This window comes from Amborella trichopoda, chromosome 9 (genome assembly GCF_054954075.1).
Source record: "Amborella trichopoda isolate Santa Cruz 75 chromosome 9, AtrichopodaSantaCruz75HAP2 v2.0, whole genome shotgun sequence".
NCBI lineage: Eukaryota > Viridiplantae > Streptophyta > Magnoliopsida > Amborellales > Amborellaceae > Amborella > Amborella trichopoda.
Window position 1 is genome coordinate 3,553,269 of NC_142344.1, and position 14,865 is coordinate 3,568,133.

Consider the following 14,865-nt stretch of genomic DNA (forward strand, 5'->3'; position numbering starts at 1 on the left):
TTCAAAAGAGATTTCCATCACTCGTCTACTCCACGCGTGCCCTCATAGATGCTTACCTTAGCAACACATTAGTCAAGTCTAAGCATAATTTGAACTTTTGTAATAGAGCTGGCTTTGTTAACATATCTACAACGTTCTTCTTGGTGTCAATATTTAATAACAAGATATCACCTTCAACTGTTATCTCATGAATAAAATGATATCTGACATCAATATTCTTCATCTTTACGTGATATACCTGGTTCTTTGCCAAATATATTGCACTCTGACTGTCGCAATATTCTGCTTCAGTCATAGACAAGACAACTATGGTTTGTAGCATCGACCTCCAACTGATTGGAGCTCCTGCAAGTGTAAACACATTACCTGTAGTAGATCTTCTACAGCCTAAATCACCAGCAAAGTTAGCATCAACATTACCAATAACTTTGTCACCAAACTTGTTATCTCTATCAAACATCAAACCCACATCTGATGTACCCCTTTGGTAACATAGAATCCATTTTACCGCATGCCAATGCTTGTTTACTAGATTAACCATATACTTGTTAACAACACTAACGACATAAAAAATATCTGGTCGAGTGCAAACCATTGCATACATAAGGCTTCCAACTGCACTTGCATAGGGAACACATGACATGTATTTCTTTTTAACTTCTGAACTTGAAGATAATGCTATCGACAATCTGAAATGTGCAACAAGAGGAGTACCCACGGGCTTTGAATTTTTCATCCCGAATTGAGCGATGACTTTCTCAATGTACTCCTTCTAAGATAGTCACATTTTACCTAACTTTTGATTTCTACGTATCTCCATGCCCAAAATTTTCTTTTTTGAACTTAAATCTTTCATATCAAATTTTCTGGCAAGTTGAGTCTTCAATTTACTGATTTCTAAATAATTCTTCGCAGCAATAAGCATATCATCCACATAAAGCAATAAATAGATGAACGAACTATTAATAAATCTCTTAAAATAGACACAATTGTCATACTTACTTCTGACATACCCATGTCCAGTCATGAATATATCAAAACGTTTGTACCACTGCCTAGGAGATTGCTTTAGGTTGTATAACGACTTCTTTAATTTGCAGACATGGCCATCATTTTGTTTAATAACAAACCTTTATGACTGAGTCATATAAATTTGTTATTCTAACTCTTCATGAAGGAATGCAGTCTTGACATCAAGCTGCTCTAACTCCAACTATGGCTTGTAAAACCCGAATAGAAGTGTGTTTTACGACTGGAGAGAAGATCTCATTATAGTCAACACATTCTTTTTGTGGATAGCCTTTTGCAACCAAACATGCCTTAAATCGATGACTATCAGTCTCAGGTGACCCATCTTTCTTCTTATAAACCTATTTACAACCAATGACTGTCTTGCCTTTAGGCAACTTCATGAGATCTCAACTATGACTTTTCTGAAGAGATTTCATTTCTTCATCCATGGCTTCACTCTATTTGCTACTGACATTATCATGTGTAGCTTCCTTAAATGTGGATGGCTCTTGGCTTGTGACAGCCAATGCATAAGCTACCATGTTCTCATAATTATACCGCACCAATGACTCTTTTATTCTCTTTCCATTTTCAAGTTGAGGAAGACCGCACCACTGACTTTTTTATTCTCTTTCCCTTTTTAAGTTGAGGCTCTTCCTCAAGTGAAGTAGGCTCAATGACATCATCATAATCAACATCTTCCTCCACCCTCTCACAGGGAATTTTTGGCATATATTTTGGAGTATTTTATGGAGTTGTCAACTCCACCTCAACTGCATCACTATTGTTGTAATTTTCTTTTTAGCACCCTGTTGAATGTGTTTTAACATGGCAAACTCATCAAACTTAACATCACAGCTGACAATAAACTTAGACGACTTAGGATCTGGGCACCACATTCTGTAGCCCTTAACCCCATCCGCATAACCAAGAAAATATACTTCTTTGATCTGAGACTCAACTTATCATCCTTTATATGAACATAAGCAGTACAACAATTTTTTTTAAATGAGAATAAACAACAAGTTTTCTGGACCATACCTCTTGTGGTGTTTTGAAGTCTATTACTATAGATGGTCACCTGTTGACGAGGTAACACATCGTATTGACCGTCTCAGCCCAAAAATCCTTTGACAAACCAACATTAATCAACATACTGTAGGCCTTCTCTAGAAGTATCCTGTTCATGCGCTCAACAACTCTATTATGTTGTGGCGTTTTTAGAGTGGTGAAGTGACGAACAATTCTTTCGCTCTTGCAAAAATTTACAAACTCCTATGAAGTGTACTTTCCACCATTATTAGTCCTCATGCACTTGACCTTCTTTCCGTTCTGTCTTTCGATCATGGCTTTCTAATGCTTGAATGTATTAAATATATCTGCCTTTTTCTTCAATGTGTAAATTTACACTTTCTTTGAGAAATCATCTATGAAGGAAACAAAGTATAGAGATCCACCTTTTGAGACAACTGAAGCAGGACCCCATACATCTGAATGAATATAGTCAAAAGTGCCTTTTGTGGTATGTTCTGATGTGTGAAACTGCACCTTACACTGCTTATGATAGACACAGTGCTCACAGAAGTCCAACTTGTACGTTTTTATGCCATTGATAAATTGGTGTTTGCTTCCGCCAAAGCTCTCTCACCCATGTGGCCTAATCGCATATGCCATGACTGAGTCAAGTCAGAATCACCATCATCAAATACAGAAACTACTGCTCTATTTGTGATAGTATTTCCAAGCAGCACATATAAATTTGGTTTGATCTTCTTGCCTTTCATCATTACAGCCAGAGCACCCTTAATAATCTTCAGAACTGTACATTCTCCAACAAATTTGCAGCCATTGGAGTCCAAAGCACCCAAAGAGATAAGGTTCTTCTTCAAATCTAGAACATGTCTAACATAGGTTAAAGTTCTCACAACTCCATCATACATTTCGATAATAATTGTCCAAACACTAATGGTTTTACAACTTGCATCGTTCCCCATCAAAACTGATCCACCATCAATGCTCTTGTATGTAGTGAACCAACCCTGATGAGGGCACATGTGATAGGAACATCATGAATCAAGAACCCATGAGTCTTTAGAGCTGTCAGAACTTGTTGAAATTGACATCACATTATCTGTTTCACTTACTGTGCTTCCATCAACAGTAACTTCCTACTTTTTTTTATTTTTTATTTCTATTCCATTTGTGAGTCAATTTAGGAAGCTTTGAATCATGGACGGCACAACAATTTGAAAATCCATTTCCCCCATAACCCTTTTGACTTGTAAAACTTAAACTCATTTATGATACAATTATTTTGAGTCTTGACTTCAGTTGGGTTCACCTCTTAATGACCCAGGTATGGACTTTATGTATAATCCTACGTTTATAAATTAAGAACTTGAGAGAGAGGTTTCATGATCCTATCTCTAAGCCTTAAAGAGTTACGTAGTCAATACTTCCTTTTGGGAGCAGGTATAGTGGTTAGCATATATACCCCACTCCTGAGATTGAGAGAGAAACCGCACTTATGGGCTGCTGGACCTATTCTTGAAGACCATGTTACCTACTTACTGATCAAACTTGTAGATAAAGTCAGAAACTTAAGGGCCGAAGTCCAAAGTTTAAAGTACATGCCTTTGCATTCGTCACTTACTAAGCAGCTTCTTATATTCCTTTTGTTCATTTGGTGTGGTCAATTTATGACGCTTTGATTCATGAGAGAGAGAGATAGAGAGAGAGAGAGATACCCTTTTATGTCAACAGGGAGATAATTGGCATATAGTTTTGTTTGATTAGATTAGGCGAAGATTAAAAAAACACATTTGGGTCATCATTCTTTTGACCTCGTAACTAAAATGCATTTATAGATCTGTTTTGACTTTGGTTTTATGAAATGGAGATCTTGGTGACCAACATATTGCCTTTTGATAAAGAAAAGTATTTTGTGGGACTAGGGGCTGGGGTCGTTGTGGTAGGACCCACACTTTAGTTACACGTTGTGGTTTTTATTTTCGTTATTGGCATCATTCCCATTAAGATTTGTAAAAGCTAACTCTTAAACTGTTTGAAAAAACGGTTAGGGGTTTATCTTCCGGCACTACTACCTTAACATAATAAAAAACTAATTCCTAAACTATTTGAAAAATAGGTACGTATTAGACTTATTAAAAAGCGCAACCTATTGTTGGGAATTTTATCTATATATATTTATGCATTTTTTTCTATTGATATACATAAAAAATACATTAAAAATCTCCTTTCATCAGTATGGGTTTGTCTTCCCCATTGCATTACCAAAAAAAAAAAAAAAGTGTTTTGTGAGTTGGACACTCGTATCTATTTTGGTTTTCGATGGAGCTAATACTCAGCTGTTAAGTAAGTAGTGCTTCATATCTATGAATTTGAAAATTTAAAAACAAATGTAAATTTGTTGATATTTGAGAGTTGAAATTACCTGAGCAAGCTTAGAAAACAGACCACCTTTAAGGATAAAAGTTTGTTATTTTAAATTCATGATCATGGTGAGCTAGACGACAGACATGTAAAATTTTGGATCCAAAAAATCTATTACTGATATGGATCTTTCGAGGGTACACTCATTGTAACAGGTGATGCCTAAACCCTACAATTCTAAATTAATGGTTTCTTTCAAAGGGTGAAGTTTATATAAGGCGTCACCAATCAATGTAAGACACGTTCAAATTCTATCAAAAGAGGCACCACAAACTTTACGATGACCTGAGAATCTATTTTCTTTCCTAATTATGAAATTTAAAGCTTCAAAATGAACTATTCAAATACACATTAAAACCCTTTTTCTTTTGTATCTATGCATCTTGAGGTTGAGATGATCGGTTTTCAAACAATGAGATAGCTTTTTTTTTGGTAAATCTTTGATTTGCGCCTTGCTTCTACATACCTTTTACAAACTTAAATCCTAATTTAATATAAAATTGCATCATCATGTATCCTAATAAAATTATAATAAAATTGATGGTATATTAGCAAATTTCGCGTCGAGTCCTTCATAACATTGAGGTTGGTATGAAGTCAATCGGAGGAGAGAAAAAGAGAGAGATGGGGGGCATTTTTGTCATTTTATAAAGATAGTGACTCACTCAACGTTGGAAAATTTCCATATTGAATGGCCTGCCAAAAGATGAGAACACAATGGAGAGCAGGGTCCTGGGTCAAAGCCCCTAGCCAAGAGGAGAGAGCCTAGGGGCCGCCTAAAAAAATAAAGTTTCATGCTCAAGAGATGCATTTCTACCTTCTATAAATACATATCTCAATCTTCTCTTCTCAAATTCAAGGAAAATAAGACCAATACCAGTAAGATTCTCTCTCTCTCTCTTTTTATATATATATATATATATCCAGTAGGCTGTTCAGTGCCATCAACCTTTTTCTCAGTCTATACTGAGAGAAAAATATGGGTTCTAGCTCTGGCGCCATTACTTCTGATGCCCATATAGCAACAGTGTTGATGATAGCCTTGTTTAGCAGTAGCATGATGTTATTGTGTAAGGGGGAACACCTCAGCTCCAACTTCTATGACTCCTCATGCCCCAATGCCTTGTCCACAATTCGGATTGCCATTCGGACCGCAATATCGGCAAAGAGGCGCATGGGAGCCTCTCTCATCTGCCTCCACTTTCACGACTGCTTTGTTAATGCAAGTTCTTTCTCTCTACCAGCTATGGTCTCTACTGTTTATCTTTGAACTAGCTTTATGTCAGTTCTAATACAAATATAATTTTTATGTATCTAGGACTAGTATGAGCTGACAATAATATCACATATTGATTACAACTTGACATGAACAAGTGAGGCTAGTTATGACATTGTTGTCGGCTGACTTATAGCTGTCAAACCTAAATTAGACGACTTTTAGTCCCAAAAAAAAATAAAAATTACATGGGTATGGGTACATGTAGTAAGGTGTCCCTCAATTTATCTATCTCATTCCATACGTTTTTAAGTGCTTAAAAATGCGGTGATGTTATATCCCTATGCATGTTTATGTGCATGTGCAGGGGTGTGACGCATCGGTGCTCTTGGACTCGACTTCATCTTTCGAGAGCGAGCAGAATGCAATTCAGAATGTGGAATCTACTAGGGGATTCAAAGCAATTGAAAATGCCAAGTTGCGAGTCGAAAGCAAGTGCCCTGGAGTGGTCTCTTGCGCAGATATCCTCGCAGTTGCAGCTAGAGATGCTTCTGTCGCTGTCCTTGGGCTATACTTTCCTCTTAAAGCTCTTTTTTACAATAGTTAGTTTGTAGAGTATCTTATTTTAGAAAAAAAAAGAGCCGAGCAAATACTTGAATACCTTAATAGTTCATGGATGTGGTCTAGAAATTCAAATATCAAGAACTTGTCAATTCTTTCAAATTACTCACCTCCCTTGCTTTTAAAAGTGTTCAAAACATGCTTATGAAATCTTGCCAACAAACGATGAAGGCTATTGATTTGAACAAATCATAAGCATTGAGCATTTTATTCTAATATTTGAAGCTTTTAGACCAGCTTACATGATCTATGCTGATGTTCAGGTTCTTAGCTAACGATTTTCCTTTCACTTTCTACAGTTGTGATTTCGTCCTACGCATAGATCTCAATAACTTTTAGAATTTCACGTTTTGATTTCCTTAAAATGAAGAACAGTTGTAGAGACTAAAAACTGATAAGGAAATGAATCTCGCTGAAGATGGGAGGTCCATCTTGGACAGTGAAACTAGGGCGAAGAGACTCTGCAACCGCAAGCAAGAGTGATGCGGAGAGAGAACTCCCTCTATTCACTGCTCCCTTGGATGTCCTCATCTGTCTTTTCGGCAGAAAGGGACTCAGTGCCAAAGACATGGTGGCTCTCTCTGGTGCACACACCATAGGCCAAGCCCAGTGCTTCATATTCAGAGACAGAGCATACAACCACACCAACATCGACTCCGGCTTTGCTAGCAAAAAGACGTGGTCGCTGCCCTTTAAATGGCGGGGACTCGAACCTCGCACCTCTCGACCTTGTTACTCCCACCAGCTTTGACAACAACTACTTCAAGATTTTGATGCGGAAGAAGGGTTTGCTGGAATCAGATCAAGTGTTGTTTAATGGTGGATCAACTGATGACATAGTGAGGTCTTATAGTAACAGTCGAAGCGCCTTCTACTCGGACTTTGCGGCGGCTATGGTGAAGATGGGGGACATTGAACCTCTTACTGGATCAGCAGGGCAGATCAGGGCAAGGTGCTCAGTGCCCAATTGACTGGTGCAAGTGCCATAACCAATGCTAGCAATGGAAAGTTCAATTGGTATTGGAAACTAAGTTCTTTTTCTTTTTTATATTCAATTCATTCTTAAGAGGGATTGTGATTTATGTTAATAAGTTGTTCATTTGTAGTGGAAGGGACTTTGCAATTGTATAGTATTGAGGCCTATGTGCTTCTCATTGATGTAAATGTGTGCTTGGTTAATTTTATGAAATTGGTTCCTTGCAAATGTTGTTCCAAATAATTAATGCACTTGCTATTCTCTTGGAGAGATCAGAATCATCTTTTATGAACTTTTGTAGTGTGAACTAGATCAAATTTACCTCATAAAAATAATTCAATTCAAATGAAATTGTTCTATAAAAGAGATGTGCTATTGATCTTCTAATTCGGTGAAGAGAGAAACCTTTTGTACTGATATTTAACGAATTTTAACCGACTACATTAGACAGAGTTAAAATAGAAGAAAAAATTAGTCCCACATTGAAGAGAAAAGGAAGAGAGTGGGTATGAGGGTAGTACAAAGAAGAGAGAATGCATACATACCTGGGCGGGTCAATCGATGAACAAGAAGGCTCATGGCCTAGAGGGACTGCTTCCATTGCACCAGGGAGGTGGGTCACTATAGCTAGCATCTCCCCGAGGGGGGGACTGCACGTCATAATTTGTGGCTGGTGGGTACGCGTTCGCGCCTCCCCCACCAATACTTGATTGTCAAACTCTTTTAAGGGATGTATGATCAAAATTTTCCCACCAATAATAAATTGTCAAAGATGATGGTATGACTAAAACTTAAAATTATCAATAATTGAAATTTAAGGGTAGTATGACTAAAATTTTGAGAATATTTTTGTAAATCTCACTTAAAATTTGTTATCATCATGCATTTTTTCGATTAATTGGGTTTGGCTACTCTCATTTAAAATTTGTAATTTTAAAAATATCCTTAAATATTTTAAGGATGAAGTTTTTATAAGGCCTAGGCTCTATGAAAATAAACTAAAGCCTCACCTCAAATCCTTGTATAGAAAGCACTTTTGGTAATAAAATTTTTCATGATGGCTATAAAATCAATTTCTAACACTAACCATAAATTTTAAAAGCACTTTTGGTAATAAATTTTTTCATGATGGCTCTAAAATCAATTTGTAACACCAACCATAAAATTTGAAACTCATATAATAGTATCAATCTTGTGGATCTATGAACACTTATTTTAGGGCAAAATGGATTGTCTAGACAATTATTTTGACAGGGAAGCAGCCCTATCAACCATTTTCTGTTTTTGAATATCACGAGTACACTCCTTTTGTCTTTTTTTTTTTTTTTCTTCCTATTTAACCCTTACTTCGAATATTGAAACGGCTATTTGCCCATCTTATGTTCGTCTAACAATAAAAAGGGGAAAAATAAAACTTTTATATTCATTCACTATTATGAACATATATATAAAACACAAGATTACTTGTGTAGCAAGATGGGGTACAATCTAACTTGCATAGCAAGATAGAGTTCCACAATATACACGGCCTCACATTTTGTAACCGGGTGCAGTTGGCATACGGATGCATCCCGTAAGTGTAGAGGTAGGGTGTACTTTCAAATTTTATCATGGTATATAATTTTGATGTAAAATGTTATTAGGATTATCTCAAAATTTATTTTTATATCTAATTATAAAATTTTAAATTTTAAATTTTAAAAATGGTTAAAATCAAGTAGATCTATAAACATATGAAAATCTTGAAAATAGACGGTGTAGATAATATGTTGTAAAATGCATTTATGAGATTTAAATCTTCTTATTTTTCATAGTCATACGTCTCAATGTCGAGATGATCAAGCAAAGGGTTTTTCAACATTAAAACGACTTTTTTCGAATGGATTTTTGAGAGGCATCCGTAGTTCTACATTATAAGGTAGCATCTTATATAAACTTTTCCCATACATGATAGACCTATTGTATATGGTTATACACTACACTATTGTATATGGTTATACACTACACTAACTATAGATGATACTATGCACTAAATAATACCATATCTTCAACAATCTCTACAGTGCTTTTTTATAAGCGAATGTTTATTTTTACGGTACTTAGTTGTAAATTTAGCTGGGAAAATACTCAAGACCCTCAAATCACTCAATGATTGTTCGAACTATTTACTAAATTTAAGACCCAGTTAACAATAGTTCTAACTAGAGATCAGATAATACCTCAGACATATGGTCCCTCCAGTAGACATTTTATGGGAAAAAGATGTATAGCCCCTCCATAATTGTTATCCCCAATGAGTCTTTACATCCATAAAATATTTATTGACTTTTTTCAAGTTAAAAGAAAAAGATGTTTAACTACTTTCTTACTTTTTTTTTCTTTTTTCTATTAACCCCATGATTTAAATAGAATTTTTATTACATAAGAATAATATATGAGAGCTCAAGGGAGCTTGAGAGAGAGAGAGACGAAGGGGTTCATGGGTGAGGGAGTCAAAAAAAAAGGCAAGGATGACAAGCATGTTAGAACAAATAAAAAGGATAAATGTAGCAATTTATAGAATAAAAAATATGCAGCGCGCGTTAGACGTCCTTTGTTTATCTTAGGGGGTCCATAGACTTTCCATCGACATTAAGGTTTTTATTTGAGATTATAATCATAGAGACGGGGATCAGCCTTGAGAAAGACTTTATTCATTTGTATTTTTTTATGTGACTAAAAAAGAGATGCCCATATATTAAACTCTTAAACTGTTTACACACTCAAGTTGCAATTTTTAGTCTTAGTATTTTTTAATTTTCTAAAATATAAACCAAATTTTAGGATAAAAGAGAAATATTTCTATATTTTTCCTACTCCATAGAAGATATATACACCCCACACCATCTAGACGTCAAATTTAGATCAAGTGAGCCACTAACCGTTTGATCTAGATCCGACGCCTCAGAGTATTTTATTTTTAGTTTTTTTTACAAATTATATGAATATGTAATTTAGTATGTGTCATCATATCAATGGGACGCACCTAAAACAACTATTAAATTTTTTTTTGATAAAATACCATGACCAAAATACCCGTGATACTTTCAAGGGAATTTAGATATTTTATTTTATTGAGAATATTTTTTTTAAAAATTATTTAATGGTGCGAGTTGAAGAGAGGAGTGGACGCTAAAAAATTAATGTCAAAATATTTTATAGAAAAAATTAAAAATAAAATAGTATAAAGACGTGATATTGTGATTAGAATTATCTCAACCCTTTATTCAGAATAGACGGTTGGATAAGGAGAAATATAAAAATTTTATGCCGTAAAGAAAGCATAAAAAGCTTGCCCCGAAAAAAATACTCCGAGGGCCAAATTAGTAAGTACATCGTGTGCTCCGGCGAAATCAAGCATACCCACCAAATAAAATAAGCCCTGAAATCATAGAACATACATCATTTTACACATGCAGCTTGTGAATGAATTCGTTATCTTCCTTGGTTTTCCTTTCATGTAACATTCTAGTCAATCTATGACTCCTCGATTCATAAAGGGCCAAAGCAACAATAGGTAGTTTTAAATTGCACTTTGAATCATAAGAGGACAAAAGCAGTACGACCCAGATGCATATTATCATCCTAAAAGATATTTTCTTTGGAGTATACTGTCTATTTATTCCCTCAGGTAAAACCCTACCCTGGGATTAATTTTAAGACCTCAAAATTTGAGGTTGTAACCTCTTTAACAAATAGAATACCATTAATGAAAAAAAAAAATTCCTAAGTGCACACTTTAAGTACGTGAAAAAAATATTGTCTCAAGATTGAATATAAATCATCTAATTTTTAAAGAGTGAGATCTAAGTATTAGAAAACTCAAATTTTAATTTTTTATTAAAAATAATTATCTAATAATTCTAAAGCGGTTACTAAAAATTTCAGATTAAAAAGAAATCGTAAGTTGAACGAGGGAGTAGGAGCAAACTATGCTCCCAAGAGCGCATCATATACATGCTCCGCCATAATTGTCCAAGTCCAAAGAGAGCGATGCAATTTTATGTGAAATGAGAGAAATGCAAATTATTTCGTCATTTCCAATGGGAATTTGACTGACTCAAAGGTCGAACATTTTGAGGTCTAAAAGAACTCATCACATGAAGGGAACACGTTGTACAGCTGTGGTCCATGTTATGGGCCGCACCCAAAAGAAGAGAGAGAGAGAGAGAGAGAGAGAGAGAGAGAGGGCACCTCCAAGCATTGAGCCGCTAAAAGTTGAATGTTTCATTTTCAAAAGTCCCCCAATGCACCTCTGCGTTAGGATCTCTCTCTCTGTCTATAAATACATCTCTCTGTCTCTTCATCTCTTCTCATCACACACAACAACGACGAATTGGGTCTCTCTCTATCTATCACTCTGTGATTCTTAGCCTCTCTATCTCTCTCTAAGCATTTTTATCCATTGGAGACCAAACAATTACATCTTACATATAACCTTGCAGGCCCCTCTCCCTCTTAAACTCTTTAAGAGGATTCTTTTGAACTCCTCGTTCTCTTTCTATCCATTTATATCGAAAAAAGAGATGGGCTCTATCTCTAGTGCCTACATAACAACATTATTGATGATACTTCTATGTACTAGCAGTAGCATGCTGTTAGTATGTGAAGGGCAGCAGCTGACCTCCAACTTCTATGATTCGACCTGCCCCAACGCCCTCTCCACCATCCGCACTGCCATTCGCACTGCGATTTCGGCAGAGAGGCGCATGGGAGCCTCCCTTATTCGTCTCCACTTCCATGATTGCTTTGTCAATGTGAGTTCTTGATCTTTCTGTTTAACAGTTCGCATCTATCTATCTATTCATCTATGAGTCTGAATTCTTTTTAGCTATTTATCAAACTTGGCCTATCTTATGAATGTGTGTGATCTTAGATGTAACTGTGCATATCTATATGCAGGGGTGCGATGCATCGCTGCTGTTGGACTCGACTTCCTCTTTCGAGAGCGAACAGAATGCCATTCAGAACATTAACTCTGCTAGAGGCTTCCATGTCATCGAAAACGCAAAGTCGAGAGTGGAAAGCATATGCCCAGGCGTGGTCTCCTGCTCCGACATCCTTGCAGTTGCAGCAAGAGACTCTTCTGTAGCGGTAAACATATCCAAACAGACCGGTTCATCATGGTTCATGAGTGTGGTTCATAAATTTCAAAAGGAAAAGGAAAAGTATACAATTAGACTATTTGGCGGTTAGAATCAATCTTGGCTATTAGACGCAAAATTAGGTAGTTGTAGGTATCCTATTAGCTATGCTCAAAATTCAAGAGAAACTTTTCGAACTTTACTTTGTGACAAGCTTCAAGCTAAGATTTCACATCCAACAACTATAAATATTGTGGGCTCATTGTACAAATGATAAATGGTGTTATGGTGTCAATTTAAAAAATAAAGAACTTGTTGGTTTTTTTTCTAAATGCCTACTTCCCAATTTAAAAAGTTGATGACACGTCTTCAACCAAAGAGGTAAAACATCTATCTAAAATAAGATTTAAGGGGTTCAAAATATGATCATAACATTCGAGGCATTTGGACCAACTTGTAAGATGCACACTGTTGTTCAGATTTTTCCCAACAATTTTGATTTTTTTTCTTCTACGATTATGATTTCAATTTCAAACATGTGTCTCAACACTTAAGGATTTTAGCCTTCTATTTCTCAAATGAAAAACCAAGATTAGAATTAATAACTGATGAGGAAATAATTCTTTACAGATGGGAGGTCCATCCTGGACAGTGAATCTAGGGCGCAGAGACTCTGCAACTGCAAGCAAAGACGAGGCAGAGAGAGAACTCCCTCTCTTCACTGCTCCCTTGGATGATCTCATCTCTCTCTTCGGCAGAAAGGGACTCAGTGCCAAAGACATGGTTGCTCTCTCCGGTGCACACACCATAGGCCAAGCCCAGTGCTTCACATTCAGAGACAGAATTTACAACCACACCAACATCGATGCCGGCTTTGCTCGCAAAAGACGTGGTAACTGCCCTTCAACTGGAGGGGACTCCAACCTCGCAGCTCTTGACCTTGTTACACCCACCAGCTTCGACAACAACTACTTCAAGATTTTGATGCAGAAAAAGGGTTTGTTGGAATCGGATCAGGTGTTGTTTAATGGTGGATCGACTGATGACATAGTGAGGTCTTATAGTAACAGTCGAAGTGCCTTCTACTCCGATTTTGCGGCGGCTATGGTGAAGATGGGGGACATTGAACCTCTTACTGGATCAGCAGGGCAAATCAGGGCAAGGTGCTCTGTGCCCAATTGACTGGTGCAAGCGCCAAAAGCAATGGATGGAATTTCAACTGGTGTCGGATACTAAGATTGTATTTGTTTAATTCTTTTTATTCTTTACATTCAAATCATTCTTAAGAGGGATTGTGGTTTGTTCTAATAAGTTGTTCATTGGTAGTGGAAGAGCTATTGTAATTGTATAGTGTTGTGGCCAATCTGCTTCTCATTGATATGTATTTGTTTGTTACATTGTTTGATTAATTTTATTAAATTGGTTCCTTATAAAATTTTGTATCCTACAATTGTGTGATCTCTCTCTAGATAACAGGTAGATAACAGGGATGCTTCTGCACTGAAATCATTTCCGTACCCTACAATCTCTCTATCTATGGGTTCCTTATTTAATTGAATGCCATGTGCCTTATTCAATGTTTTAAGCAGTAATTTACGGCGAGTCGTAACGGATTCGCCCGAATCGATACGGAGAATCGGTTATCCCGTGCCGATTCCAGTGTAAAACCGGAAAGCGCCCGATTCTAGAATGAATCGGCCGGTTATACATAGTGAACCGCTTGTATGACGTCATACACGGGAACTACCCGGTTTTGCATAGTGAACTGCTTGTATGATGTCATACACGGGTGAAAGTCGTCCGTATGAGGCAAAATACAGATTTTCGAAACCGGCCAGTGTAAAATCGGGAACCGTATGACATCATACACTTTTGAAAGTCGCCCGTATGAGGCAAAATACCGATTTTCGGAACCGGCCAGTGTAAAACCGGGAACCATATGACGTCATACACGGGAGAAAGTCGCCCACATGAGGCAAAATACCGATTTTCGGAACCGGCCAATGTAAAACCGGGAACCGTATGGCTTTAAACACGGGTGAAAGTTGCCCGTATGAGGCAAAGTATCGATTTTCGGAACGAATCGGCCGGTTCTGCGTTGTGAACCGCTTGTATGACGTCATACACGGGTGAAAGTCGCCCGCAAAATACTGATTTTCGGTAGTTCACATGTGCAAGACTATAGTCACCTACCGAGCGTGTGTGGATGGCAACCTCGGGCACACACGCACAAACCTTAAGGAACTAACAAAGCAATTTATAGAAGCGAAACTAAAGCTCGCTGTTGGATGTGGGATAATTCCCACGATGCATTAAATTATGACGGAATTTGGATAAGTATTATTAATGTACAAAACAATTACACTGGTGCTGATGTGGCAGAGTGGTTATCACTTTCACGTTTCGATTTCTCCTGGATACATTTTATTTTATTTTTGTTGACAATAAAAATAAGCAGAAAATAA

The 14,865-nt window shown here is 36.7% G+C and overlaps 1 protein-coding gene, 1 non-coding gene and 1 pseudogene across 2 annotated transcripts; all 3 read left to right on the plus strand.

The window, feature by feature from the left end:
- The first annotated feature begins 5,394 nt into the window (after positions 1 to 5,394).
- LOC18437745 (lignin-forming anionic peroxidase-like) lies at positions 5,395 to 7,366 on the plus strand (annotated as a pseudogene).
- Positions 7,367 to 7,814: 448 nt separating this feature from the next.
- Positions 7,815 to 7,977, plus strand: LOC148780302 (U1 spliceosomal RNA). The gene has a single exon (XR_016041829.1). It is a non-coding gene; the product is annotated as a U1 spliceosomal RNA (small nuclear RNA).
- A 3,454-nt stretch (positions 7,978 to 11,431) lies between these two features.
- LOC18437746 (lignin-forming anionic peroxidase) lies at positions 11,432 to 13,835 on the plus strand. The gene is made up of 3 exons (XM_006847945.3): positions 11,432 to 12,073; positions 12,219 to 12,410; positions 13,031 to 13,835. Exons 1-3 carry the CDS (start codon positions 11,843 to 11,845, stop codon positions 13,580 to 13,582), a joined length of 975 nt encoding a protein of 324 aa, XP_006848008.1. The 5' UTR covers positions 11,432 to 11,842; the 3' UTR covers positions 13,583 to 13,835.
- Positions 13,836 to 14,865: the final 1,030 nt, after the last annotated feature.

Excerpts from the sequence above, each read along its gene's own strand:
- LOC18437746 (XM_006847945.3), top strand. The coding sequence starts at position 11,843 with ATGGGCTCTATCTCTAGTGCCTACATAACAACATTATTGATGATACTT. Across the intron at positions 12,074-12,218 it reads TCCATGATTGCTTTGTCAAT|GGGTGCGATGCATCGCTGCT; the intron begins GTGAGTTCTTGA and ends ATCTATATGCAG. Across the intron at positions 12,411-13,030 it reads CAAGAGACTCTTCTGTAGCG|ATGGGAGGTCCATCCTGGAC; the intron begins GTAAACATATCC and ends AATTCTTTACAG.